General features: G+C 55.1%; 8 protein-coding genes and 1 non-coding gene across 9 annotated transcripts; 6 read left to right on the plus strand and 3 right to left on the minus strand.

Moving 5' to 3' along the window:
• Nucleotides 1-203: 203 nt before the first annotated feature.
• ACO1O0_003130 (Zn(II)2Cys6 transcription factor) lies at nt 204-1,878 on the plus strand (the record flags this gene model as incomplete). Its single annotated transcript, XM_083192589.1, has 3 exons — nt 204-1,009; nt 1,069-1,516; nt 1,582-1,878. The coding sequence occupies 3 exons, from the start codon at nt 204-206 to the stop codon at nt 1,876-1,878; spliced, it is 1,551 nt and encodes a 516-aa protein (XP_083051646.1).
• Nucleotides 1,879-2,138: 260 nt separating this feature from the next.
• ACO1O0_003131 (glycoside hydrolase family 71 protein) lies at nt 2,139-4,044 on the plus strand (the record flags this gene model as incomplete). Its single annotated transcript, XM_083192590.1, has 4 exons — nt 2,139-2,211; nt 2,598-3,218; nt 3,275-3,402; nt 3,499-4,044. The coding sequence occupies 4 exons, from the start codon at nt 2,139-2,141 to the stop codon at nt 4,042-4,044; spliced, it is 1,368 nt and encodes a 455-aa protein (XP_083051647.1).
• Nucleotides 4,045-4,460: 416 nt separating this feature from the next.
• Nucleotides 4,461-7,859, minus strand: ACO1O0_003132 (karyopherin KAP114; the record flags this gene model as incomplete). Its single annotated transcript, XM_083192591.1, has 5 exons — nt 4,461-4,861; nt 4,982-5,106; nt 5,167-5,738; nt 5,789-7,451; nt 7,525-7,859. 5 exons carry the CDS (start codon nt 7,857-7,859, stop codon nt 4,461-4,463), a joined length of 3,096 nt encoding a protein of 1,031 aa, XP_083051648.1.
• A 755-nt stretch (nt 7,860-8,614) lies between these two features.
• Nucleotides 8,615-9,713, plus strand: ACO1O0_003133 (ketopantoate reductase family protein; the record flags this gene model as incomplete). Its single annotated transcript, XM_083192592.1, has 2 exons — nt 8,615-8,813; nt 8,875-9,713. The coding sequence occupies 2 exons, from the start codon at nt 8,615-8,617 to the stop codon at nt 9,711-9,713; spliced, it is 1,038 nt and encodes a 345-aa protein (XP_083051649.1).
• A 1,742-nt stretch (nt 9,714-11,455) lies between these two features.
• Nucleotides 11,456-13,206, plus strand: fur4 (permease for cytosine/purines, uracil, thiamine, allantoin-domain-containing protein; the record flags this gene model as incomplete). The annotated part of the gene is made up of 2 exons (XM_083192593.1): nt 11,456-11,548; nt 11,620-13,206. The coding sequence occupies 2 exons, from the start codon at nt 11,456-11,458 to the stop codon at nt 13,204-13,206; spliced, it is 1,680 nt and encodes a 559-aa protein (XP_083051650.1).
• Nucleotides 13,207-13,588: 382 nt separating this feature from the next.
• On the minus strand, nt 13,589-13,660 carry ACO1O0_003135. Its single transcript has one exon. It is a non-coding gene; the product is annotated as a tRNA-Thr (tRNA).
• A 2,122-nt stretch (nt 13,661-15,782) lies between these two features.
• On the plus strand, nt 15,783-17,057 carry ACO1O0_003136 (transcription factor domain-containing protein; the record flags this gene model as incomplete). Its single annotated transcript, XM_083192594.1, is given in 3 exon segments — nt 15,783-15,789; nt 15,809-16,313; nt 16,358-17,057. The coding sequence occupies 3 exon segments, from the start codon at nt 15,783-15,785 to the stop codon at nt 17,055-17,057; spliced, it is 1,212 nt and encodes a 403-aa protein (XP_083051651.1).
• Nucleotides 17,058-22,698: 5,641 nt separating this feature from the next.
• PPG1 lies at nt 22,699-23,775 on the plus strand (the record flags this gene model as incomplete). The annotated part of the gene is made up of 3 exons (XM_083192595.1): nt 22,699-22,714; nt 22,774-23,262; nt 23,318-23,775. 3 exons carry the CDS (start codon nt 22,699-22,701, stop codon nt 23,773-23,775), a joined length of 963 nt encoding a protein of 320 aa, XP_083051652.1.
• Nucleotides 23,776-24,079: 304 nt separating this feature from the next.
• RDI1 (immunoglobulin E-set) lies at nt 24,080-24,943 on the minus strand (the record flags this gene model as incomplete). Its single annotated transcript, XM_083192596.1, has 3 exons — nt 24,080-24,210; nt 24,281-24,652; nt 24,844-24,943. 3 exons carry the CDS (start codon nt 24,941-24,943, stop codon nt 24,080-24,082), a joined length of 603 nt encoding a protein of 200 aa, XP_083051653.1.
• Between the last annotated feature and the right edge of the window lie 577 nt (nt 24,944-25,520).

Below are 25,520 nucleotides of genomic sequence, written 5' to 3' on the forward strand. Positions count from 1 at the left end.
CGATAGTTCTGACATGATGAGGGGGCACGCTCAAACGCTGATCCCCCGCACTTCTCCAACGTCTATGGAGTAACAATGCAACACAGCAAGACGAGGATTCGGAAGGATTCGCCAGCAGTGCCAATAATGCAGCTGCAACACCCTGAAACAATGAGGAGACGTGGCCGCCATGGCCTCCTCATCTTCAACCGCATCAACCCATCATGAATCGCAGTCCAAAGTACGAATACACCACGGCCAACATCACGGCCAACACCACCGTGAGAATCTCCAACCCCTGCGACACATGCGCCGTCCGTCGCGTCAAGTGCGGTATCGAAAGGCCATGCCACGAGTGTCGCAAACGCGGGCTGGAGTGCACCTCGCTGCGCACCAAAAGGAAGAGAGGCCCCAAAGGCCCACGCCAGTCGACCATAGACAGAGTACGAGGGCGTCTTTGCCGGAGGAACATCGTCACCCCCACCTCGACCTCAGCCGATGACCGCTTGGATTCTGCATGCACCAGCGTCAGAAACTACAGACCTCCCCTCTCAGCCTACCAGCGCTTCATCGAGATATTCCGCACTCGCCTCTACCCAATCTGGCCCGTCATCTCCCCTGAGCCCCTCATAGCAAACCTGGTCTCAGACCAAGGCCAAGTCCAAGGCGACGAGACCTCGGCCCTTGCCGCAGCTCTGTGCGCTGCCACCATCTCGCAGCTGAGGCTCGACGAGCACACAAACCGCCATGACGGCCTCTCCTCTCTGACCTTCGCCCTTGAGGCAGAGCGCCTCCGCACCTCCTATGACTACCGCGAGAACTGCTCCCTGTCCTCCCTGCTGACGGCCTTCTTCCTCCACATGTACTACTCCAACGCCGGCAAACTTCGCACCGCCGCCCTCCTGCTGCGCGAGGCCATTACCTGCTGCCACTTGCTGGAGCTTCATCGCCCCGGTACCATGGCTGCCCTTAGTCCTGCCGAGCAGTCCCTGAGAGTTCGAGTCTACTGGCTGCTCCTTATTTCAGAACTGTAAGGAGCCCTCGTCCCCTCTTCTCCATCGAGACTTTCCATTGACCAGGTTCATTTAGAACCTTTTCCGCCCAGAATGGGCTGCCAACCATCATGCAACCCATCGATGCCATCCCTCAACACGAGGACGACCAGCAAGGCGCTGACTTACACGCCTTCACCAGCCTGACCCACCTCTTCTCTTTCCTCCGGACCCCCGCAAGGACCATGATAGCAGACGGGACGGCCAAGGAGGCCGAGGGCACAGAGCTGGCAGCCGTGCAGGCCAAGCTGGCGTCGGACGGCGACGACGCCGCCCTCAACGAGACGCAGCGCGTAGACCTCTGCGTCACACGGCAGTGGATTCGGGTCCTGACGTGGGAGTACATGACCCGGCACTTCCCCATGTCGCGCCGCCCGGACGATCCCGCCTTCTCGCTCTTGCTTCCCGTGCAGATTGGCCGGGAGGTGCTGTCGTTCTTTGCCACGGTGGACCCCTCCTTCATCTTGGCCCATGGTTACGGCATGGTGAGAGCCCCTGCCCTGCTTGTTCCAGTACGTGCGAGCAGGCAAGACTAACAAGGTGGAAACAGGAGCTTAAGGTGTTTAGGGTGGCCGACGCCATCATGGACATCATGATGTGTGCGCCAGAGGCGAGCCTCTCGGACGGCATGGTCCTGGGGGCGGGGGATGTGCTGTCCTCGCTGCAGAGGGTCATCTTCATGGTCGGCGGGAGCCAGTCTGACTTCTTTGGCAGGCTACAACGGCGTCTGGGGACCCTTGGCATGTCGGCGCTGGCCCCATACCGGGTGCTGCCAGTCGAGACAGATGTCCCCGAGATAGCATCTGGTGTAGACGATGGGAATGCTAAGTTGGATTTCTGTATATAACAACATCTCTTCAGGTAAATGACAGGTCACAACTGATAACACCACCTTGAGACGAACCACACAAGGCTGGCAATGTGTGGTAGTACAAGCGGAATCTCGCTGCCGAATGGTGTGGCATCTGGCACAATTGCTCGCTTGATTTTGAGGCTCAATATAATACTATAGCTTCGCCTTATTGCTATTTAATGTTATAGTAGACGGTTGGGTTGGAGTATCGGGCGTTACCATAACCAGGCTGCTAGACCCCTGGTAGAAGGATCATGGACCATGCATCCATCTACCGTGTCATTTCAAGCACTCGCTGGCTGAAATATTCGGCAATTATTTCCACTGGTTCGCCCTACATGATTGATAAATAAATAAACATGCACCACACCCATCTGCCATCCGCCGACTCGGTTCTTTTACCCCACAAGCGAAGCTGAAACCGCGAGGGGCGAGGCTAGTTAATCGTCGTCCTCCTAGTCCCTGGGAACGTAAGCGCGTTCCTACACGGCACGATCCTAACGGCTAGACAAGCGAATCCGCGCATACTCGCTGGCTTTAGATTGCCTAGTATTGGACATTGCACTTGAGCCTTATCTCTGGACGCCAGGATCGAGTACAAATACGTCCCATCTAACCCGTCACTATCATGGACCTCCCCAACTCATCCAAACCAACGCAATCAATCCCAGGCTAAGAAGAAAAGATGAAACCCATTCAGAACATCGCTCCAGCATTGGTTGCTGCCTTTTCCCTGGCGGCCCGCACCATCGAGGCCAAGGCAGCTTATGCCCACTACATGATTGGCACCGTCGATAGCACCACCGACCATGCAAAACAGGACATCGTCGACGCCCAGGCCATGGGCTTCGACGGCTTCGCCCTCAATGTCCGTCTTCCCAACGAGGACTGGGCCATCAGCTGCATCGACCAGCTCTTCGCCGCCGCCGCTGGCACCGGCTTCAAGCTCTTCTTCAGCCTCGACATGAATGGCAACGACGACGTCTCCCAGTTCGCCTCCCTTTTCTCCCACTTCACCGACGATGCATACCTCAAGGTTGGTGACGACGCCCGCCCCTTTGTTTCCACATTCTGGGGAGGCCGCCTGGGCCCGGACGTCTGGAAGGGCCTCAAGGACGAGCACAACATGTACTTTGTCCCCAGCTTCGACGATATCGAGGGGTACTACGACGACCCCCAGGGTTTCTTCGCCCGGTGGGGAGACATCGTCGACGGCGCCTTCAACTGGGAGACTGCCTGGCCGGCTCCCGGAGACACACCCGCCAACGTGAGCTCCACTGCCGACGAAGCATTCCAACAAGCTGCCGTGGCGGCTAGCAAGGACTTTATGATGTGTAAGCCAACCCCCATGGTTCTCTTCCAAAGGCGACACGAGCTGACCCTGGACAAGCCATCTCTCCCCTTCAGTACAAGCACCTCGACAGCAACCACTACTACCGCATCGGCGAAGGAAACCTCCCCGAGCGCATGACCCAGATTCTAGCTCTTGGGCCCGAGCTCGTCGAGTTCATCACATGGGTGAGTAATAAGCCTCCACACGCAACCAAACACGCTCCCCCCCCTCCCCCCCCCCTTTTTTATTTAGCACGGAAACCAGGACTGACTGACTTCCAGAACGACGCCGGCGAGAGCCACTACATTGGTCACATCTGGGAGGAAGGAGTCCCCGCCGAGATCCTCCAGTACGCCAACACGGACGACTTCCCCCACTACGACTGGCAGCCGCTCCTCACGTCCTTCATCCGCGCCTTCAAGGACGGCGCCGACGCCAGTCAGATGATACCCCCCTCCTCCTCGGGAGGAAGCGACAGCGACACCCCCATCGGCGCCATGTGGTACCGCGGCGTCCTAAAGAGCTGCACCAGCGGCCTGCCCGACAACGCCCAGGCGGCCGTCGACGCCGTCAACTACGCGCTGGTCCTGCCGGCGTCGCTCGAGGGCGCTGCCATCCGCGTCACCAGCGGGGGCAGTGTCCTGAGCGAGACGGCTGCTGTCGCGGGGCTGAACTACGCGACCGTGGGTGGGATTGTCACTGGCGCGCAGAAGCTCGAGGTCCTCAGCGGGGACACGGTCGTGGCCACTGCTGCGGGAGGTCCTGATGTCCAGGGGGATCAGCCCGAGTTCTGCAACTTCAACTACCTTGTAGTCGGCCTGGAGTAACCTGTGGGGGTACTGTGAGATGCGGTGATGATCACGTTTGGGTTGAGTTCAGTTACTCATAGCAATACGAGTAGCACACTATGCCGGTGTTTGGATAGCCCATCGATCCACAGCCTCCCAGTTCGTAATCGTCCATTTATTGCTCGCTATCAATAATGCTGTGAGATCACTTTTGGTGCTTTAACTTATGCATACCCTTCTCAGTGGCAGACCATAATCGTTCATGAGTTTTGTCGCTTCGTTTTAAATTCCCCGCCACCTTGCTTCCGATTTCTATCCTGGCCATCATTACACGTTCCAGCGTTTACCCATCAATTTCCAGCCGAGCAAAATCCTCCCTAGATCAGGCTTGCCTGCTCAGCCGAGCGTCTCCTCTTCCCCAGGGTCAGAGCTCATTCTGCTCAACAACGAGACTCCTACTGCGTGGCAGAGTTGGCGATCTCCTCGAGCTTTTGCTTTTCTTCGGCATTAAGCATGTTGTACCAGTCCTGGAAACTGGCGGTGTTCTCGCGAGCGCAGCGGATGAAGAAATCGGTCAGGGCAGACTGTGTCTCGTCGTCAGGTTGTCTACGTCCAGGTCCTTCAATGAAAGACATGAAGTCCGCCTTGGTAGACGCGAGACCCATGTCCAAGGTATCATCATCGTCTTCCCAACCTTCGTCATCATCACCACCATCATCAGAACCAAGTTCAGCGCTAGCAAGCGCGGCCGATGCAGCACTGGCAGCGAGACGGGCACCCGAGGCCGACAGCAGCTCGTCAATCAGCAGCTTCACAATCTTGAGAGGTGCAGGCACCATGGTGTACTGATCCGGGTCTGTAGGGTGGTTCAAATTGTCAGTTTGTGTTGCTTCATCCAGACACGCCTCTAGGACTTCCGGTGGGATACAAAAAGAAAAGGGGACTTCGGGGGGAGCTGAAGTGCCCGACAACGTACTCTGCTTCGAGCGTGAGCGAGTCTTGATTTGCCCACCGTCGTTGCCGACAATCAGATCTCCCTTCACGTGAATTTGAGCTAGACGCTGGTCGTTGAGGGAGTACAGGTTCGACAGAGCAATTACACTGCCAAGAGTTCAGTCATCGTCGCAGCTGGTCCATAGGGTTGGGGTTTAGTTGACTCACTTCTGTCGAATCTCATCGTACCCCGCAAAGTTGACCGAGTTCTCCAGCCACTTAGACATGACAACTTGGAGTCCGCTCTCTCCGTTGATCTGGATCTGGCTGAGGAAATCCACGACATCGTTAGCACTGGTCAGGGACAGCCTGGCAAAGACCAGGATGAGTGACTGGATCAGCTGTGCGGCTTCAGCAGTCGCGAGCCTGTTCGCCACAGCCTGTAGCAGCTGCGGCAGGAAAGGTCCAAGGCGCTCTTGGCCGGCCCTCTCTACAAGCTCAGCCGCCAGTCCTCCAACTTCAGTGGCCGCATTGTCTTCGATAGACGGGCCCAGGAGGCGGTCGACGATGCGAAGGCATACTTCCAAGCCGGATCGCCCACTCTCATCCTGCCATCCAAAGACCTGCTGGTGGTCATGGACCAGAACCCACTTGACAGTCTCCGCACCCGGTCGCAAAACATCGCCCTCAGTAGATTCCATGAGAACAGTGGTGAGCTTGGGGAACACAGCAGCCACGAAACCAGGGGGGAAAGGCTCCGAGCCATGCTCGACCAGCACATCCAGCAACTCCGTTGCCACCTATTTCTCTGTCAGGTAGTTCTAGCTACTCAGAGAAAAAAAACACTTACTGTAACAAGAGGGCTGTCATCCGTCACGCGAGAGACGTCAAAGGCGCCCATGAGCGTGGGGACCATCTTCGAACAGAGAGCAGCAAAAGACTCAGGACCTTCTAGGCTCCGAACGATCTCCTCAATCGCTTCGGATACCATCATGGTCACCTGGAAATTGCTAGCGCCAATCTTGGCCAGGAGGAAGAGGAGGTCAATGGATGGGACATCGTTGGAGAGTGCAATATTGCAGTCCAACCGCGTTGCGGCTCGAAGAGCTTCGCTGAGGGTAACGAGAAGTTCGTCTGCATCCTCCATTTCTTCGGGGTCCCTGCCATTCATGTACTGCTCGATGGCCTTGATGATGGGAATCTGTCTGTCCGCAGGGACCTTGCCCGCGTTGATAAGACCCTCGACAGCCTTGATGCAAGCAACCTGGACCACCTCTGCCTGTTCCTCTGTGATAGAGCCAATGATGCGGTCCAGCAAGGAGGGCGGAGCATCGAAAGTGCGGCAGATCATGCCGGCAACCAAGTAGCCTCGTGCCCGGAGAAGAGGCTCCTCGGCCCGAGTGATGGCAAAGTCAACCATCTCAAGATACACGGTTGAAAACGAATCCGGGATTGGCTTTTCGAGGTCTTGGAAGTCACTTGCCAGCATGACAAACAAGAAGAGCGCAGCCTCCTGGCTGCGCCAAGACGCACCGTCGCCAGCGAACAACGTCTTGGTGTATCCAAACAGCGCATCGACCGTCTTCTGATCAAACCACTCGCCCATCTTGATCAAGAGGTCGCTTGCAGCCACGCGAGCGGTGTAGTTTGCGGTGACTGACGTTTCCTCCGCGAGATACAGAGAGCAATCAACGTCCCACAGCTCTTCCTCCTCACATGTGACGCGGGAATACGAGACTAGCATCCGCATGATCTCCATCATCCACGGTACGTCATGGCCTGCGGCATGAGCTTTAAGCTGACCATCCAGCTCGGCTTGAACCGGGGCGGCGCGGAAACACTGGTTGAGAAAGTCAAGCTCCTCGAGAATGAGAAAGTCCAAGGTATAAGGCAGGCTATCAGCATCCTCCAGCCGCCTCTGGACACCATGCGTGATGTAGAGCTCCTCGTACGGCTGCTGCATTAAGGTCAACTCTTCCCAGACAGCAGTGAACAAGGCGGTGCTCTGGGGAAGCAGCACCGCCGGGAATACGCGCCGGATGCGAAGCAGAGTCTTGGCGACCTGCAGCTTGAGCGAGATGATGTTGTTCCAGCTTTCGGGCTGGACGCCAGTGGTAAGATCGGCCTCCGGCAGTCGGGTCTTGAGCACGGTGAGAAAGAACGGGTTCCACTCCTTGAGAAGCTCCTCGGCAAAGGCCTTGACTTCCTTTCCGTGTTCTTCCTTGATCATGTTCATCATGTCGAAGCATCCCCGGAAGACAGAGATGGCGAGAGCGCGCAGAATTGGCTTTCGGTTCTCGTTGAGGGCGACCTCGGTAAGGGTGCGAGCAATGTCATGGGCCATGGAGAAGAACTGATCTTCGCTGAGATTCTCCTCAACCAGGTCGCCCAGAACCTTGAGGGCACCATGGAGCTGTGCATCGCTTCCAGAAGAGATGACCTCCAGGACCGTCGGTAAAAGGGTCGGCCAGTTTTCGGGAAAGTCGTGAATGGCAATCTTGCCGATGGCATAACTGGGTGATGTCATTTAGATACCGAGGAACACGTCGTGGAGCGCGTTCTTCCGGTTCGGTTCAATAGGCTTACCTGGTGGAGATTTTGACTTTGCGGTCCTCCTCGGCACTCACGGCCAGGTTCAAGAGGGTCTGCTTTACCTGGGTCCTGGCATCGTCGGTAATGGGAATCTGGGGCTCGTCATCATACGGATCGGGGGCCCAGTTGTTCTCAACAAAGAGGCGTAGATTGGACAGGGCAGCCTGGCGAATATTGGTCTCGACCGAGGTGTGGGCGGCGATGTTGGCGAGGGAGGTGGGAAAGGCGGGATTCTTGATGGCGCGCTTGAGCTCGATTTCGGCCTGCAGGCGCGGGGCTTGGTCAGGGAGCTGCGTGTTGGACAGCAGCTGGATGAGCTGCTCCTCCATCTTTGCAGTCACGGTCGGCAACGGGACTGCAGGCAGAGGGCAGGTCCGCAAACGCGAGAATGCTGGGAGAGGTGGCAAGGAAAATATTGACTTTCCCGTTGCTGATGGTGGGGGATTGAGGCCAAGGAGGGGACGGTGACCAAAAAACACCCAACAGGGATCAGCAAGGGACTAGCTGGGAAGGCGGTGAGCGCGTCCAAGGTGCGGTGCCGCGATAATAGAATCAACCCCTCCCGATGCCGATATGCACTTGGCGCGGGGCAGAGGGGTAACCTGCCAGAATTGCTACTATTAGTAGCACTTCTGCTGCAATTTAGCCTCTCAAGTCTATTTCATCGTCAACATTCCACTGGTTTCAGCATCGATGAAGCCACGCCACATCCCCACGGGAACTGGGGCCAAACTCCAAGGTCCTAGCCATTTAATAGTTAAGGCAACTCACATACCAGGTACCAGTAGTACTACGTAGGAGTTAGGACCCAGATATCATAGCTTGGTACCTCAACGTCTTGGCACTTGCTCCTCCTCAAGCTAAACGAGACCCCACTACGGAGTAACAATTGAACACTAATATCGAATCCGGTCCCACGCCGAACACCGGAGACTGAAGAGCCACCACGATGCCTCAACAGTACTAGTATAAAGACGCATCATAAGATAGGAGTTAAAAAATATTAAACCAAGACCTTTCCAGCCACTTTACTAAAGTCTCTAAAATCACCACAACGCCGAATTTTGCTTCTACATTGACCAAAATGACAGAGCCCAGGGCCAGAGTCCTCATCGTCGGCATGGGAGGGGTCGGAGCCATGGCCGCATACGCCCTAGAGACAGGGGGCCTGGCAGAGGTAACGGCCATTCTGCGATCCAACTACGATGCTGTAGAGAAGAACGGTTTCGACATTGACTCCGTCCAATTCGGCCATGATATCCGGGGATGGCGCCCAACAAGCAGTAAGAAGATGCACCTATGACAAGAGCTGCGATGGCCCCTTTGGCTTATACAAGATCCTAGTACGCAAGACTGTGCCAAACGTATCGACGGGACAGATAGAGCCTTTTGACTACATCCTTGTGACGACAAAGACCATTCCCGAAGTCCCACCCAGCGTGGCGGACATTATCGAGCCCGCCGTGACGCCCGGCAGGACAGCCATCGTGCTCTCCCAGAACGGGCTCAACATAGAACAGCCTATCATTGCGCGCTTCCCCACCAACCCCATCATCAGCAGCATATCTCTCATCGCCGTCGCCGAGACGGCGCATGGTAAGATCCTGCACGAGGACGACGATATTCAGAAGCTGGGACCCTTTTCCAGCGACGGCGTCGACCCGTCCGTGGCCGAGGCCGCAACGCGACGGTACATGGCCCTATACAACGCCCGGGGCATGCTGGACGTGACGTACGAGGCCGATGTGAAGCTCACGCGGTGGCGCAAGCTCGTCTACAACGCCAGCTTCAACACGGTGGCCGCCGCGCTGCGCATGGACACGGGCCGGATGAGGATGAGCCGGCACGTCATCGATGACTTGGTGCGGCCCATCATGCTGGAGATTATAGCGGCCGCGCGGGCAGTCGGGTGCGACCTGCCGGATGATCTGGCTGAGGGCGTTATCCGCATAGACCCAACGGACACGGACATCAAGCCGAGCATGTGCCAGGATGTTGAGAAGGGCAACCTAATCGAGATTGAGACCATTGCCAAGCAGCCATTACTAGAAGGTGAAGCACGAGGAGTTCCAATGCCGACGCTGCGCACCGTCTACGGCATCTTGAAGGGCGTCCAGCTGAAGACGATGGAGGCAAAGGGTCTGTGGGAGAGGAAGTTTACACCTGATAATCCGTACCAATAGTTCAATAGTGCGTCATGTCATCCTCAATATGGCCTTGGAATATGGGCGGCGCTAGTGGTTGGGAGAGATATGAGTTTGGGCGCAGGTTGGCTGACAAGGGGAAGCACAAAATATTAGAGATGAACTACAGGGGATTCCTGGTGGACACCGGAATTGTGGTGGGCTGAGACACACATGACAACGTGAGCATGTGCATACGCGAATTAAGAAGCTTCCCTAGTTTTTTGGGACTGATAAACTTAAGCACCAAGATTGGCTCAGCAGCAACTGAGACGGCGGTGCAAGTGGCCGCCAACTCTAAACACAATCTTAAGCCGACGTCGTCTAGCAGACGAGGCGCTAGGGGGAGAAAAACCAGATACGAACGCATGACGGCTCATCAGGTACAATAAAATGGCCAACTATCTGACGGTCATCGCCGGCAGCCATGTGCCAGTCGGGTGGCTGCAGAATCATCAAACTCGCAGACCGCTGAGGTGAAAGCGGACAATCTCAAGTCTGGCAAGCAGAGGAAAAGCCAGGCCAAAGCTGACGACACGTCACGGTCGAACGTGCGGGGCTGGAACTGTCCGGCTCGTCGGGCTCAGTCCTGGTGATGCAGCACGTACATACTACTCCGCAGCTGGCTTCAGATCCGTCTTGCCGTTTCCCACTCCCATTCAGCGATGATGGAATGAATGGATGGGGTTGACTCGATGGCATCGAGTAACGCGGGGGTGAGACAATCGAGTGACCAGGGGCCTTATCAGGTTATCAGCAGGGTTAGCAGAGTCCCCTCGCGCCAGCAGGCAGGACCGACCTACCCGCGACCCTGCCAAGCACGCTGATAAGGGCCCCAGATCGCAAACGCCTATCGCCTCCGCTCTGTACCCTGTAGATGCCACCTTGAGCCCTTGGCCACGGATGATACCCAGCCCCCAATGCCATTGGCTCCGGCATTTCTTCTTATCATGGCTCTGCAAACCACCTTGCGCCCTTGCCCATTGCTCTGGGGTCGCGAACTGGGGGACCCTGCACCACCACGCGATACCAATGACGGTGTGGCCGACCAGCGCTGCGAGTCTCATCCTTCATCCTTTGACTTGAGGCCTCATCCAGCGTTCTAGCCTGAGTGTGGGGGGCACGCCGCAAAGCTCGACGCGTTCCAAGTTTTTTTTCTCCCTTTTTGATATCGCATGATAGTATCCGTACTAGCGTCCAGACCTAGGTGCCCACGCGATATGGTCCACGGATATTGCTAGCTAGTCATGCCACTGGTGATTGAGTCCCGGCAGTGGCTCTGGCCCCGCCGAGACGGGGACTAACCAAGGGCTCTTGTCCTGAGAAGCTCCATCAACAGCCCTACATAAATATTCTGCACTGCTCCTCTGGCCTGACGAGATTTCTCGCCCGGTCCCTTGGATTCGGATCTCGAAGAACTCCAGAACAAACGACAACCTACAGGGGATTGCCAGACATTGTCATTGGGCGGTGTCCCCGGAGCTACATCCTGGCTCACGTCATTGATACGCCCTCAACCCTCCCCGCCGGATCGTCCACGACATATTAAATACATGCGCCGCTCCCGAGAAGTAGAAACCTTGTCTGCTGCGACTTCTTTGTTCTCTCAGGGGTGGATTCACAGCTCGACGTGCCTGACCGACGGCCGCAGCTGACCCCAATTCCACTCCCATCATCCTTTCCTTCTTCGAGGAAAGCGACCAGGAAAAAAAACCGAGACCCTCAGAAAGGAAAAAAAAAAAATGTCTGGTGTGGCGAGCGAGTCGCGGTTGGCCTACTGGGCCAACAAGTTGGCTGTCGAGTCGGAGCCCGGGTTGTCCACCACCCAACTCATGGTATTTTTCCGTCTCCAAAGTCTCCCCAAATTCCTCGGGGGAGCTGAGCGCTGACGAGCTCCTCACTCCAGCTCACGAACCATGATCTCAAGCCCGTCGAGAAGGAGCGCCGCCAATGGGGCCCCTGGAACTTTGTCGGCTTCTGGATCGCTGACTCGTTCAACATCAATACATGGATGATCTCGTCGTCCATGATTGTTAACGGCCTGTCGTGGTGGCAGGCCTGGATCTGTGTCTGGATCGGCTATGCCATCTCTGGCACTTTTATCGTCATGACCGGTCGCATTGGCGCCGTCTACCACATTGGTTTCCCCATCGTGGGGCGCTCGTCCTTTGGCATCTGGGGTAGTCTGTGGCCCGTCTTCAACCGCGCCGCCATGGCCTGCATCTGGTACGGCGTCCAGTCCTACATTGGCGGCCACTGCGTCTACATCATGATTCGCGCCATCTGGAAGGCCTGGGACCGCGAGAAGATCCCCAACACATTCACCGAGACCACTGCCACCACCACCGCCGACTACGCCTCCTTCTTCCTCTTCTGGCTTTGCTCCCTGCCCGCCATCTGGTTCCCCGTCCACCAGATCCGCCACCTCTTCACCGTCAAGGCCTACTTTGTCCCTGCTGCGGGTATAGCCTTCCTCATCTGGGCCGTCGTCCGCGCCGGCGGCATCGGGCCCATCGTCAGGCAGCCCAACACCATCCACGGTGGCGACCTCGCATGGGAGATGGTCAAGGGCATCATGTCCTCCATTGCCAACTTTGCCACCCTCGTTGTCAACGACCCGGACTTTACGCGTTTCGCCGTCAAGCCCAGAGATGCCCTGTGGTCCCAGCTATTCACCATTCCCATCGGCTTTGCCGTCACCTCCTTCATCGGCATCATCGTCTCGTCCTCGTCCCAGATCATCTATAACGAGGCCATCTGGGACCCCCTCCACCTCCTCGAGAGGTTCGTCGACGATGGCGGCTCCGGCCAGCGCTTCGGCGTCTTCATCATCGCCGCCGCCTTTGCCCTCGCCCAGCTCGGTACCAACATCGCCGCCAACTCGGTCTCGGCCGGCACCGACATGACGGCCCTTCTCCCCCGTTTCATCAATATCCGCCGTGGCGGATACATCTGCGCCGCCGTCGGTCTAGCCATGTGCCCCTACAACCTCCTTTCGTCCAACAACCAGTTCACCACCTACCTGTCCGCGTATAGCGTTTTCCTCAGCTCCATCGCCGGTGTCATGATCTCCGACTACTACCTTGTCCGCCGCGGCTACCTCGAGATCAAGGAGCTGTACGACGGCCGCAAGTCGGGCCCGTACTACTACACCTTCGGTATCCACTGGCGCGCCTACGCCGCCTACATCGCAGGCATCCTCATCAACGTGGTCGGCTTTGCGGGTGCCGTCGGTACCAAGGTGCCCATTGGCGCGACGTACATCTACAACCTCAACTTCTTCGGCGGCTTCATCGTGTCGTCCGTCGCCTACTGGGGCCTGTGCAAGGCATTCCCCATACCGGCGACGAGTGACCGCTGGATGGAGGTGGGCGACGAGATTGACGATGTGCGCGTCGCCTACGACACCAACAGCAGCAGCCAAGACTTTGACGAGGAGAGGGTCACGGGCGGGTCGGCGCATAAGCTACCAGAAGATCCCAAGAATTTCTAGCCGTGTGTTTTTTTTAGCGTATCGATGATAAATACCTACAGCAAGATAGAGATGCTCCGAATGTTTTTCAAATTGGATTTGACGTGCGTGCGCGTTGCACGCTCTAAACAAAACTCATGCTCTCTCATCGTGGATGTTGCGAATCTGTGCCGACCGAATTTCAAGCTGTTTAAATGTCTCGAGAGGAATTGTTGTTAAAACTGTATCGATAATTATCCTACGGGGGGTCCAGCGAGAGAGTCGACACTAAACTCCTACAAATCTCAAAATGATGCACCAAGAGCGAGCAGGTGAAGAAGGGAACTTCAAAAAAAAATGTGTATATACCCAGTCTCAATGATGAATACGGATAAATCAAGGCAAAATGCAAAAAAAAAACAGCTGCCCAGACGCGGAATCGAACCGCGGATCTTATCATTACTAGTGATACGCTTTACCACTGAGCCACCCGGGCTGTTCACCGTTGGAATGGGTTTCTGTTAATGTATTATATCAAGGTCTTTTTATCCCACAGCATTACAGATCAGATAACAACCTTGGAACCCTTCAACGCCACCTTCAACGGCCGCCTTTAGGCTTTTTCAAACAGTCCAGGTCATCAGCCTACGGCACGTCAGAATGGGGCCGTTGCCCATCAGAGGTTCGATAGTGCTCCAGACCCTATGTTTCGGGTGATGGGAACGCACGTCACGGCTTCAACCGCCTCAAGAACCCCGCAATGGATGCGGGACCCATTCCAGGGCACTACCGCATTTCAACGTTGATTACCCGTTTCGGCAACCGTGAGAGCTCTGGATGGACGGTTTGAACGGAGTCGAGAAGGGGCGGGGATATGCAGGACGGCAGCGCTTGAACAAGTACACAACGTTGCAGGAATAAAACGGACCGCATCCGTTCTATAGATGCCCCAATCCCCGTAACAAGCTTTCTCTCGGGGTCCTGGCTGGCCGTTGGCGCTGCAGGTCCACCACACAACGGACGCACGGCGTGTATGATGGTTTCCCCTTTGGGCAGCCTACCTAGAGACGGACAACTTCGGCGATTATCCGCCATTTCGCTCCGCCGTCCCTTCTCCACGGACAAAAATAACGAGCGCAGAGAGGGCCTAGAGACGTAGAACTAGAGGGGAGGGGAGAACGAAAATGAGGCGATCGATATCACACCGGATGTGACATTCCTGAGCCATTGAGCACGGGCACAATTCCAGGTTGTGGGAAGGAGGAGGTCTGGTCCACCGTAGGGCAAGAGCGAGCTCGGGGCTGGAGCATGTTGCCCCTCATTCCGCCGCATTATCACCATCATCATCACTGCCGCCACTGCCACCTGCTGCCTTCATCGCCACTTCAGTCTTTTCATACCTTAGGTCCCTCTTGTGCGACTAGATTTGGATATCATACCTCCTCTCTTTCATCACTCATACACTACCAATACATCAATTGCGGGCCCTAAGAGCAGCTGTGATCCGTCAGCAACAAACTTGCCCTCCAGGTCCAGCATACACTCTGGACCCGCATGTCTACCGCTTCGTGATGACCAATCGTCTTCTTTCCCCTGCGTCAGGTCGCCATTTGTCTACTAGTACTGATGCTCCAGTACCAGACATCAATCAACCCAGCAGCCCTTCTCTCATGTACCATTTGACTAGGTCTTCTTCTCACTCTTCCGCAACTGCAGCTCACACTCACTCACAGACCTCGATCGATCCGTCGACCGTCGTCCCACACAGCTCACCATCATCATCATCAGCAGCAGCAGCAGCAGCAGAAGCAACAGCAGCTGTGTCAAGAACCACATCACCAGCGGGCGGCTTAAGCCAGCGTGTGCGCATGCACAGCTCAGGCAAGCCGTGTCACAACTGTCGCCGTCGACGCCTGCGCTGCGATCGCTCGTGGCCGAGCTGCCACAAATGTGCGGTCTCGGGTCAGGAGTGCCTTGGCTATGGAAAAGTCTTCATCTGGACCCAGGGCATCGATGAGAACGGAAATGTGAAGCCAGCGTCGTCTAGCCGCAGAGTCGCCAGCTCTTCTGTTTCCTACTCCAACCCTCCGTCAACGTCCGCGACTCCGATCCAGCCCCTCAGTGCCTTTCAACCCCCCACATCAGCGGCATCAAGTCTCTCTCTGCGGCCGAAGAACCATGGCATGGTCCAACCCCAGTTCCACCACTTTCTACCCTCGCCGACTGCTTCGCCCGTGGTGGCACCAGCATCCGAGTCCACCACCAATGACGCCTCATCCTCTTCCTCGGTCGGAGCCCTCACGGACCCCCTATTCCAGGACTTAGACCGGACTTCACGATACTATCTAGCATATTGTGAGTAATAACTCATTTCCTAACGTACCAGGTGACCAGACTAGCGCTGGAACCTGCCGCATCTGGACGGTTGCTTCCGTTGAACCCTTCGTACATGCATACACCGCATGTTCGCTCGCTTCAATCTAAACGTACACCCTCCTCGCCACGTCTTTTCACGCCCTCGGTCTGTCATGTCTCGCTGCTTGCAACTCACCGACACCATTGTGTCTTTGTACCACCAGTCCAGACCCTGTTCTCGCCTTGGGCCAAACACGGGACTAATGCGCTGTCTTCACACGCTCCGCAGTCGCCGACCGAGTCTGTCAGGACCTCGTTGCCCGGGACCGGCCCGACAACAATCCATTTCGCGAGATGCTTCCATTGACCAAGAAGCACCCGCTTCTCTTGCAAATTCTCATTGCGACCTCGGCAATCCACTGGTCCAACATATTCCGCCCCATCACCGACATACCCACTGGGCTCACAGATCCGGGCGGCTATCTTGCTCAGCTCCGCTCCAAGGATCTGGTCTCACGTCAGGCACTCATCGATGCCCTCACCGCAAAGCAGAAGGCCATGGGCCATCTGAGAGAAGTCTTGGATACCCTCGATCCCGCTGGGAGCGAGGTGGCCCTCGCCGCCATGCACTTCTTCATCAAGTTTGACTTGATTGATCTTGATAAGCATCGTGACTCCGGCTGGAAAGCCCATCTAGAAGGGGCCGCGAGCATTATGGCTTTGCTAACCCCTGAAACCATAACACCGGCGTCGAACCGGATGCTACGCGATACGGTCGTAGCAGACTGCTTCATGTAGGTAGTCATTCTTCGGGCCATGCCCTGACTGACAGTTACAGATATCACATCCTCGGATCGACTCTATCGTCTGGTGGTCTTGCAGCTCGTATAGCCCGCTATGCGTTCGAGCTTCTCCCCGTAATGAAGCGCGTGGCGGCCAATAGCTACCTGTCTTGCCCGCCCGAAATTCTCAAAACCATTCTCGTCGCGTCCCAGCTCTCATACGAGACACCGTCCTGTACCGATTGGTCTCTTCCAGCCGCCGATGAGGCACTTGATCTCATTGATCAGGCTCTCAGCTTTGACATTAATGCCTGGGCCTCCAACCTCCAGAATCTTCCCAATATCACAGACATAGAGAGTAGGGTCCATATTGCCTCAGCCCATCGCTCTGCTGCATGCCTCTATATTCTTCAGGCCCTACCTGTCATTCGCTCCGTTCGTTGCGTAGACGCGGAATTCTTGGTGGATGACATACTGAACCATCTTGCTGCCGTTGGAGACGACGATCCGTTCTTCAAGGCCACCTCCTGGCCTGTGTTCATTGCTGGAGCTGAAACACGGAATGCGGAGAAAAGAACATGGACGCTCAAGCGCCTGCTTGGAATATGGGACCGCTTCCGTTGGGGGTACGTCTTCACTGCCATTGAGATGCTCAAGGCGACCTGGCAGCTCCAAGATGCCGCAAGGTCCGGTGGAGATGGCGTAAACTGGCTACGGGACCTCAAGGGATTGGGGTTCGACAACCTGATTGTCTGATTACTATCCTTCATAAAACTTCATAATCAGTTCAGCGTGTCTTTTTCTGTGCGTCTTAGGTCTTGTCGATATACAGGGAGATTTTCCAGATAAAGGTTTTAAAGGCTAAGCGTTCGCTCCTTGTTAGATGAATACGAACGAAGAAAAGGGGGGGTTGCAGGCGGAGAGTTGGAAAACGAAAAGGGATCATGGTGGTATGGATAAGGGACATGCCAATGTAATGTTATTTCGACGATTAGGAAATTGACGGGCCACTCTCCTCTTGCTCTACCCTTTTTGAAAGACGGCTCAAGGGAATTTTCTAACGCCAACCCTACACTGGAGAACTACACTGGAGAACTTAGATACTTTTCCTTGAAGTCATATTTACCCAGAAGATGTGACTCTTGGCATTGATCTGCAACCACACCACGGGAGATCTGCACTGCAGCACTCCATCCCGGGCATCCACCCGATGGCTTACAAGACAACAAGCAGCGCCAAATCTCTAGCGCCCAGCGGCGGTTGACTACCAGTAGTGCTTGCTCAAGACTTATGGTACGTGGTTGCTAGGCAGTTATGTCCAAGGCGGCAAAACCTACCGTAGCAGAGAGTATTTCCTACTAGATATTGCATTTATGCAGCACGATACTACGGTTGATGGCCGGGGCTGGTCTCCTTCCTAGCTGCTATTGGGCGACGGAGTCTACTAATAGTCCTTGAAATCACTCATGGCCTGCATGACCTACTTCTTCCCGGGAGTGCCAATAGAAAGCCAGGAGGAGTCGAACTTCGAAGCTCGCCCTAGAACTTCACCATCGGCAGGGCTTATAAAGCTGTTTCCAATATATATTTTTACTGGATATCCGTGGATACTTGTGCCGGATGTCAATACACGTTCGAGATGAGTTGTAGCCGTCTAGATATCGATGTGATTAGAACGCAGCAGGTTAGCCTTAAGGAAAAGAGCTCCTTCACTCCCGTGAATTGGGGATGGTAAGGACGGCCAATGTTAAAATCGTGTGCGGGTGCATCAGGGGGTGTCAAGGGGGCATGACAATGAGCAACTTGGGAGCCACTGTAACGTGCCAGATGACACTGGAGGAGGGCGCACTCGCGCATATAACAGGCGATACCCCTGCTCATCTAAATAGGCGCTCGGGCAATCATGACTCGCTCACTTGGGGGACAAGACTGCAAGGAAGACTGACGAAGACGAGAGAGGGGAGACGCTGAAAAACGCTCGAGCTGTCACTTGAGAAAAGGGAGGGCATGGGTCATTGGTTCAAAGTGTAGTTGATCCTATCACTCAGATACACCAGTTTACGGTGAGGGTACAGCCGTCATTTGACAGTATCTTGCAGTAAAAGGAACCGGCTGTGAGGGCAGCCGAAGTGAACAGGGAAACAGGGCTATTACAGATGTAAACGTAGGTAATTTGTTTGTAGTGTATTCACGCGCAACATCGTGAATTCTATGGTGAAACGCCGGATCGCGGATGAAAGGCGAAAATAAAATTTCATGAACTTCGTAATTGCCTCGGTGGAAGGCAAGAGCATCTCGGAATAAGGTGGGTAGGAGGTCGTGGGAAGATCTCGCTCGAAATTGTGACAAAAAGCAGAAACTGTGCTCCGAAGGCATGCTCACCGAGACCTCCCGGGCTCTACAGGGCCAAGGTTGCGAGCCAGCTCGCGTCGCAAGAGTGAAATAAGAAACGCAACGGAGCGTAAAGATAAAGAAAATAACGACCATATTACCAAAGACTTGAGTTGGTATTGACTGCAGCCATCATGGCCAGTGTTCCGAACACTTCTCACCATCGCCGGCTGTCTTCTCGTTAGTCGAGTTCAAAGCTGGGCCAACGAGGCACACTCTTACCTGTATGCCGAGTCGAGCTGGACACGGCGTCGCTTGGGCTTTGGTGCTCTCTCGTCACTTTGCCGACCCCTGTCCTCCTCATGCTGACGCTTGTCTTTAGGTTCGATCCCGAGGAGCTCCATATCTAGGGAATCCAGGCCGGACGAATGAGAAGATGCAGAAGACACTGAGGACCTGCGCGAACCAGGCGATCGGCGCCTCGTTTCCGATTCCCTTCGGTCAAAACTTTCGCGAGGGCGGTGATCATGGCGGCTGGGCTCTGAACGGTAAGACTCCGACCGTCGATCTCTTTGGTGACTTGATAGGCGCCGCTCTCGAGGTGGAGAATCCTGATGAACCTGATTCCGCAATTCAGGAGAGGGGTCGGGAGATCTCTTCCGTTTTATCTGCCCGTCGTGGGATTGGCGTCTCTCCACAGCCATATGCTCCCCGCCTGAATGCTGGCCATCATTCTGATCTTTTTGGTGGACAGCGCCCGTTGTCTCAGAGGTTTCGTTCGCTCTTCGGATTCTTGGCAAGGGATCACCACTAGGCAATAAGCCGTCCCGGACAAAGGCGGCATCAAACTGGATGTCTTCCCAGTATTGGGTTTCATGAATCGGCCTTATGAACTCCTCGAGATTGTCCAGATCTATGAATTCCGATTCGATGCACTTGGAGTCCCACTTCCTAGGCAAGAGCACGTCGTCGTTGTACGTAGAAGGAAGTGGCTTCCCAACTTCATCAGGGTCGTGCCTAGATTCAGGCTCCCTGAAGATGGCGTCTATCTCCCATTCAAAATCAGAAGCCTCACCAGGATCTTCTTTGACTAGAAGTGGCTCTGTAGTTTGGTCTGGGACTTCCTCTAGAGCTTGATCTAGGATTTCCTCTGGGACTTCCTCCGGGGCGTGGTCGTTTGGCTGCTCAGGAACCCGGATTGTATCCAAGACATTTCCAATCTCGCCACTGTGTGTTGTGTGCTCGGACTTGGTAGGAGTTTGTTCGTGGCTATGGTCGTCACGGCTGGCATCCTGTTGAGGTTGGACTGTTCGTGGCGGAGAAGACTTAGGCAGGTTCTGTCCCTGAGAGCTGTGCCGACGGTTATGCCGTTGTTGCTTGTGGATCGATGGCCGCCTGTTGCCCGATTGATCCTTAGATTTGTTATCACGGCTTCCTTTCTGATGGTCTTGCTTCTTTTTATTTCGATGATCGCGTCGAGTATCTGGGCGGTCCCTACTAGGAGCAGGAGGTTTTGGTGGGAGGCCATGGGCGATCCTTTCCTCGGGCGGCATAGCACCTGCGGGAGGGCGCTGTAATGGCTCAGCAGCTGGTCCATGAGACTTCGCGGCATGCTTTGGAGGTGGGTGGTTCTTTCTTTGGTGATTTTGAGGACGTGAAGCCTGGGGCTGCGAGTGGCGTGGTCGTTGCGGCCCATACCCAGGCGCACTGAGGACTGGTAGAGGTGGCCCTGGAGGTCTTGAGGGTGGCCCAGGCGGCGCTCCCGGGGGGATGGGAGGTGGATATGAATTGTAAGTTGCCGGATACGACGGTACCGAGGAATGGAGTGGTTGTTGCGGGTGATGAGCCCCGTAATCCGGGCGCGAAGACAAATTCGCATGGGGCGCGGGCCCATAACTCGGGGGTGCATGCCGAGGAGGATAAGACGGCGGGGGATGGTACCCAGGTGGATACGGGGCAGCTTGTGGAGGGTATGAGGAATATTGAGGAGGTGGTGGTGGCGGCTGGGGGTAGCTAGGAGGTTGAGGGGGCTGGTGAGGTTGAGAAGGTTGAGGATAAGGCGACGGTCCAGGATATTGACCTGGGCCAGAATAGTAGCCTGGATGAGGCGGGTAGCTTGTAGTTTGCCCTGGTGGAGGCGCATATCGTGTTATTATCGGGCCTTTAGATTTCTTTTGGCCCCCTCGTTGATCCTTCCCATGGCTTTGTCCCGGGTTTGATGTGCTCCTCCACGCTTCAAGTCCTCTTTGATCCAAGCCAAGTCAGCCTCGCTTCCCCTCGGACATATCAAATGAGCAAGAGGTCAAATTTTTACTCACGCAGGAGTCTGCCTTGTAGGCTCTGGACAAGCGACGGCCCAGTGCCCAACAGTGCCGCAGTTGTAGCACTGTGGTTCATCAGGCCGACGTGCATAACCAGGAGCAGGTTCCGCCATAGTAGCCGACCTAGGAAGCTACTTGCATCCAAAAGAAAATATCATGAATAAGATGTTCGCGCCGGTGAGCAGTCTGTAATTGCCAAGGTGCTGAGGCACGAGATAGTGATGATCCTGTGCAAGTTTCGTCGCAGCAGAGAAATGTCCAAAATAGACCGTAGTTGTCACAGCCTCACTGGCCGCCGTGGAAACAGGACAGCTGGTAGAAGCTCAGTATCTGAGTGCTATGCCTCAGATCCCTGTAGAGAGTCAGCAGAGGTTATATATTGCTTTTTAGGATGGGCTGGACTGGGCCACGAATCCACAGACTGTTGGACTTAGTACCTTATCGAGTCGCCAGGTAGGTAGTCAGTGCCCAACAGGCTGTCTGTCCAGTTTGACAGCCCCGTCCCCGGTCCTCCGTAAGCAGCGTGAGGGTAGCTTCATTGATACATAGTACGTCTGCAGTCTTCCAGTTCAAAATCCAGGCCCCCGCGAAAAGTCCAAGGCTGAGGACATGGTGAGAGCTTGACGTCCTGGGCTGAAGTCTCAGGTGGTGAAGGGAAGGCGTGTTGCACAGAAGTATACACGTGATTCGTGCACGGGCCATGAATGTGTCTCAGGTAAAGTAAGGTAGTAGCGATGTCCTGTCCGGACATTTCCCGATCATAGTGTTCCAGGTTAATATACGGAGTACCCAGGTGTCATTGCTTCACAGTTCAAGAAATGCATTTACAATCAAAGGCTTTAAGACCTTTTTATCAAACTTAGTGTCCGAAATTGCCTCACGTAGGTACTTATCTAGGCAAAACATAAAGACCTTTGCCTGTGGTCGACCCTACGGGTACGAGTAGATGTGTACCCATTTTCCAGCCGTCATGAGCAGATCATATTAGGTAGCTCAGCACCACCCAGCAGCAAGTAGTACCAGGAACCATAAAGATTCACGCCAGATATTAGTCCCAAAGAAATATATAATCAGCATTTCAGAAAAAGATATAGAACGCCTTAGGGACTTCAGAACGGAGTAAGCTAGAGAGGCCAGCATGTTTGAGCATGCTAGTTGCAAAAGAGCCAGTACAAGCTGGCCTCTCAACACAACGGCCGTAAAAGAACTCAAATCTGGCGGGATGAAATGTGCCTCGCAACCCCGTTAGCTATTAGTGCCGTGGATTGAACATCGTCTCTATAACACTCTATAACAGAGGTATCTACTTTTAATGGTGCATCATAGAGGCTGTCGCCCGCTTTGTCCCATCCAGATGCTCGTAGAAGAAGACCCTGCAGCTAGCGAGGCCAACCAGCAGCGCCAGTTGCAGCGCGCTCTTCATGGTCGGCTAGCCCTGAGGGTCGGAGCTCGAGTTGCGCCGACCATCGACACCATCACCCGTCGTCAAGCATCGCAATACTGGCTCCGCCAAACTGGTACCTTTAAATAGTCGCCAGCAACCCCAGCAAGGCGCCAATGTGAACGCGAACTCCCGGACCCCATCGATCATGTTGGTACTTCCAGCCAGTGCCCCTCCAGTCATAGCCTTCGCCTGGAGCAGAAACAATCCCGACCGGCCTTAATGATAAGCATCTGGTCGGCGCGCAGGTGATTCCTCGCACTTTAGATTTGCTCTCGTCACTCTTTTCATACCCTTAGCCAAGATGCCAGGCCTACCATGTGAGCCCAGCTCCGCGCTTCAAGGTACGCGACCGTCGCTAACCAATACTGCCACCCAGCGTCCGTCGACCTCGACGAGTGCATTGCACGTCTTTATAAGAAAGAACTCCTCGCCGAATCCGTCATCGAAGCGATATGCGCCAAAACAAAAGAGCTGCTAATGCGAGAGAGCAATGTCGTGCACGTCGCAGCCCCCGTCACGGTCGTCGGCGACATCCACGGGCAGTTCTACGACCTCATAGAGATATTCAGGATCGGCGGGTACTGCCCTGACACAAACTACCTCTTCCTCGGTGACTATGTCGACCGGGGCATGTTCAGTGTCGAGACCATCTCCCTCCTCGTCTGCCTGAAGCTGCGGTACCCGAACCGTGTCCACCTAATCCGCGGGAACCACGAGTCTCGAGGCGTGACCCAGTCCTATGGATTTTACACCGAGTGCTCGAGGAAATACGGAAACGCCAACGTATGGCACTATTTTACCGATATGTTTGACTTCTTAACGCTCAGCGTTGTCATTGATAATCAAATTTTCTGCGTACATGGAGGTTGGTAGTCAGCCCTCAAGCACCCCCTCCCTCGCATCGACTAACGGAAGAGCAGGTCTCTCCCCCTCCATACACTCCATCGACCAGATCAAAATCATCGACCGTTTTCGCGAGATTCCCCACGAAGGGCCCATGGCCGATCTGGTCTGGTCCGACCCCGACCCCGAACGAGACGAGTTTTCCCTATCGCCGCGCGGCGCAGGCTACACCTTTGGCGCGCAAGTGGTGAAGAAGTTCCTGGCCGTTAACGGCATGGGCCACATCCTCCGGGCCCATCAGCTGTGCCAGGAGGGGTTCCAGATTCTATACGACGATCGGCTAAGCACCGTTTGGAGCGCGCCAAACTACTGCTACCGGTGCGGTAACATGGCCAGCGTGCTGGAGGTTGGCTTGAACGGTGATCGATTCTTCAACGTCTTTGCCGCCGCACCTGAGAATGATCTACATAAGGATATGCAACAAGGCGGTGAGAGGGCTGCCGACGGGAACGCGCTCCCTGACTACTTTCTATAAGGGAAGGGCCACGCCCTGGTGTTGATGGTAATGGAAACCTGGTAGCGATGGGCACCACCACATGTCGTTGTGCCGGAAATAGGTACACATGCACGGAGGGTTATAGACTTGCATAGCAAAGGAATTTTTCTGGGGAATATGATTGTCCAAATTTTGACTATTCGCGGGAATCTCATGTGCTAATTTTGCTAGACGAAGTGAACCGCCAACTATATTTTGCCAATAATGTGTAGTCGTATCTCATGACAAGCCTCCACAAGTCGAGCGTGACAGGGTCAGGAACCCGGGGGGACCTCCTCTCCGTCTACCAGTCCTTGGCAATGTCGAAGCTCCATTCGAACTGGAGGTGCGTCTTCTTATCGTCGTCGACGAAGCTAGAAACGGCGTTGTAGTGGCCACGGAGGAGCATGCCTGAGGGAGCCTCCTCCTCTTGCACTAGATCAGAAAGTCAGCATTTCATCCAAGTTTCCATGGGTCACATAAAAAATAAATTAAAAAAACTCACACTTCTTGATGTAGGTGGGCTGCGTCTCGGTGTTGGGAGCGTAGCTGCCAATCATTTCAGAGTCCTTGGAGACCCTAACGCCCTTGCGCTTGACGACCTGGACGTAGTGCAGGCCACTCAGAATCTCGTGCTGGACCTTGAACTTAACACTCATGGTGAACTTGGCGCCCTCCTTGATCTTGAAAGGCTTGTCCTTGAGGGTCGATTCGCTGCCCGCAGCGGAGAGGTCGATGGTAACGGGGTCGCGGCCAGGGGAGTCCATGGTCAGGGACAGGATGATGCAGACGCGAGGGTCGTTGGGATCAGAGATGGTGTTGCTAGCTCCGAGGCCGAGAGACTTCTTGTAGCGCTGGAGAGCTTCGTCATCGGCATCTAGTGGAAAGAAGGCAAGGTTAGCAAAAGCTCCAGTCAAAGCAGACAGCACCCGTAATCAATAGTAAGAGAGGCCGGGATCCTCCAATATTAGTGCCAGAACCAGTATGAAGCCGTCATCCTGATATTCTATTGCAATTGGGAGAGTCCCAACCTCCTTCAATTGCCCCTTGGGCCGCCGTTGTACGTACCCATCTGCTGATACTCAGCCAAGCTCTGCTTCGGCTGGGAGAGCTTGTAGCCCGCCGTCTCCTCGGGCATGGTATCATCATCGTGGGGGTTGGACGCCATATTGAAAGCAGGCTGAGAGAACAAGATCAAATAGCGCCCAGGAATCGTCTAGTCTAATGGAGAGATGCAAAGAGGGTAAAGTAAGAAACAAGACTGCTCCGTGCGACGGTGGATGCGGTGGATGGCGGTGATCATGGAGGGGCAGGAGGTCCCTGGTGGGGTCCTCGATTCATGCTGTGTGATTGGACACCCAAACACAAAACAGCTGGGACACGCCGGGACTGGAGAGGGGTGCCTAGGTCAAGATCTCTGACAATGGTCAGGGTTTCCATCCGGTCTGGGTTGCAGACCTGTAGCAGAGGGGTAGGCAGACTGGCGGTGTTGAGCCGTCGAGTAGTCCCGTGTGAAGCACTACCCCTGATCACGGTGCCAGGCCGGAGCTAAAGATGTCTGAGGCGTGGGCTTGATGAACCGCTGGCCTCCGTATTGCCAATAGAGGGCCCTCTGCCGTCATGCTATTATTACTCGCACATCGGAACCGCCAGAACGGCCTCCAACTGTCACCAACAACCGTCACCAACGGTCCCGCCTGGAGGCTGTGACCGACACGGCACAAAAAGTTCCTAGGAGTCCCAGG

Source organism: Amphichorda felina (genome assembly GCF_050947745.1).
Source record: "Amphichorda felina strain 45539 chromosome Unknown scaffold_3, whole genome shotgun sequence".
Classification (NCBI taxonomy): domain Eukaryota; kingdom Fungi; phylum Ascomycota; class Sordariomycetes; order Hypocreales; family Bionectriaceae; genus Amphichorda; species Amphichorda felina.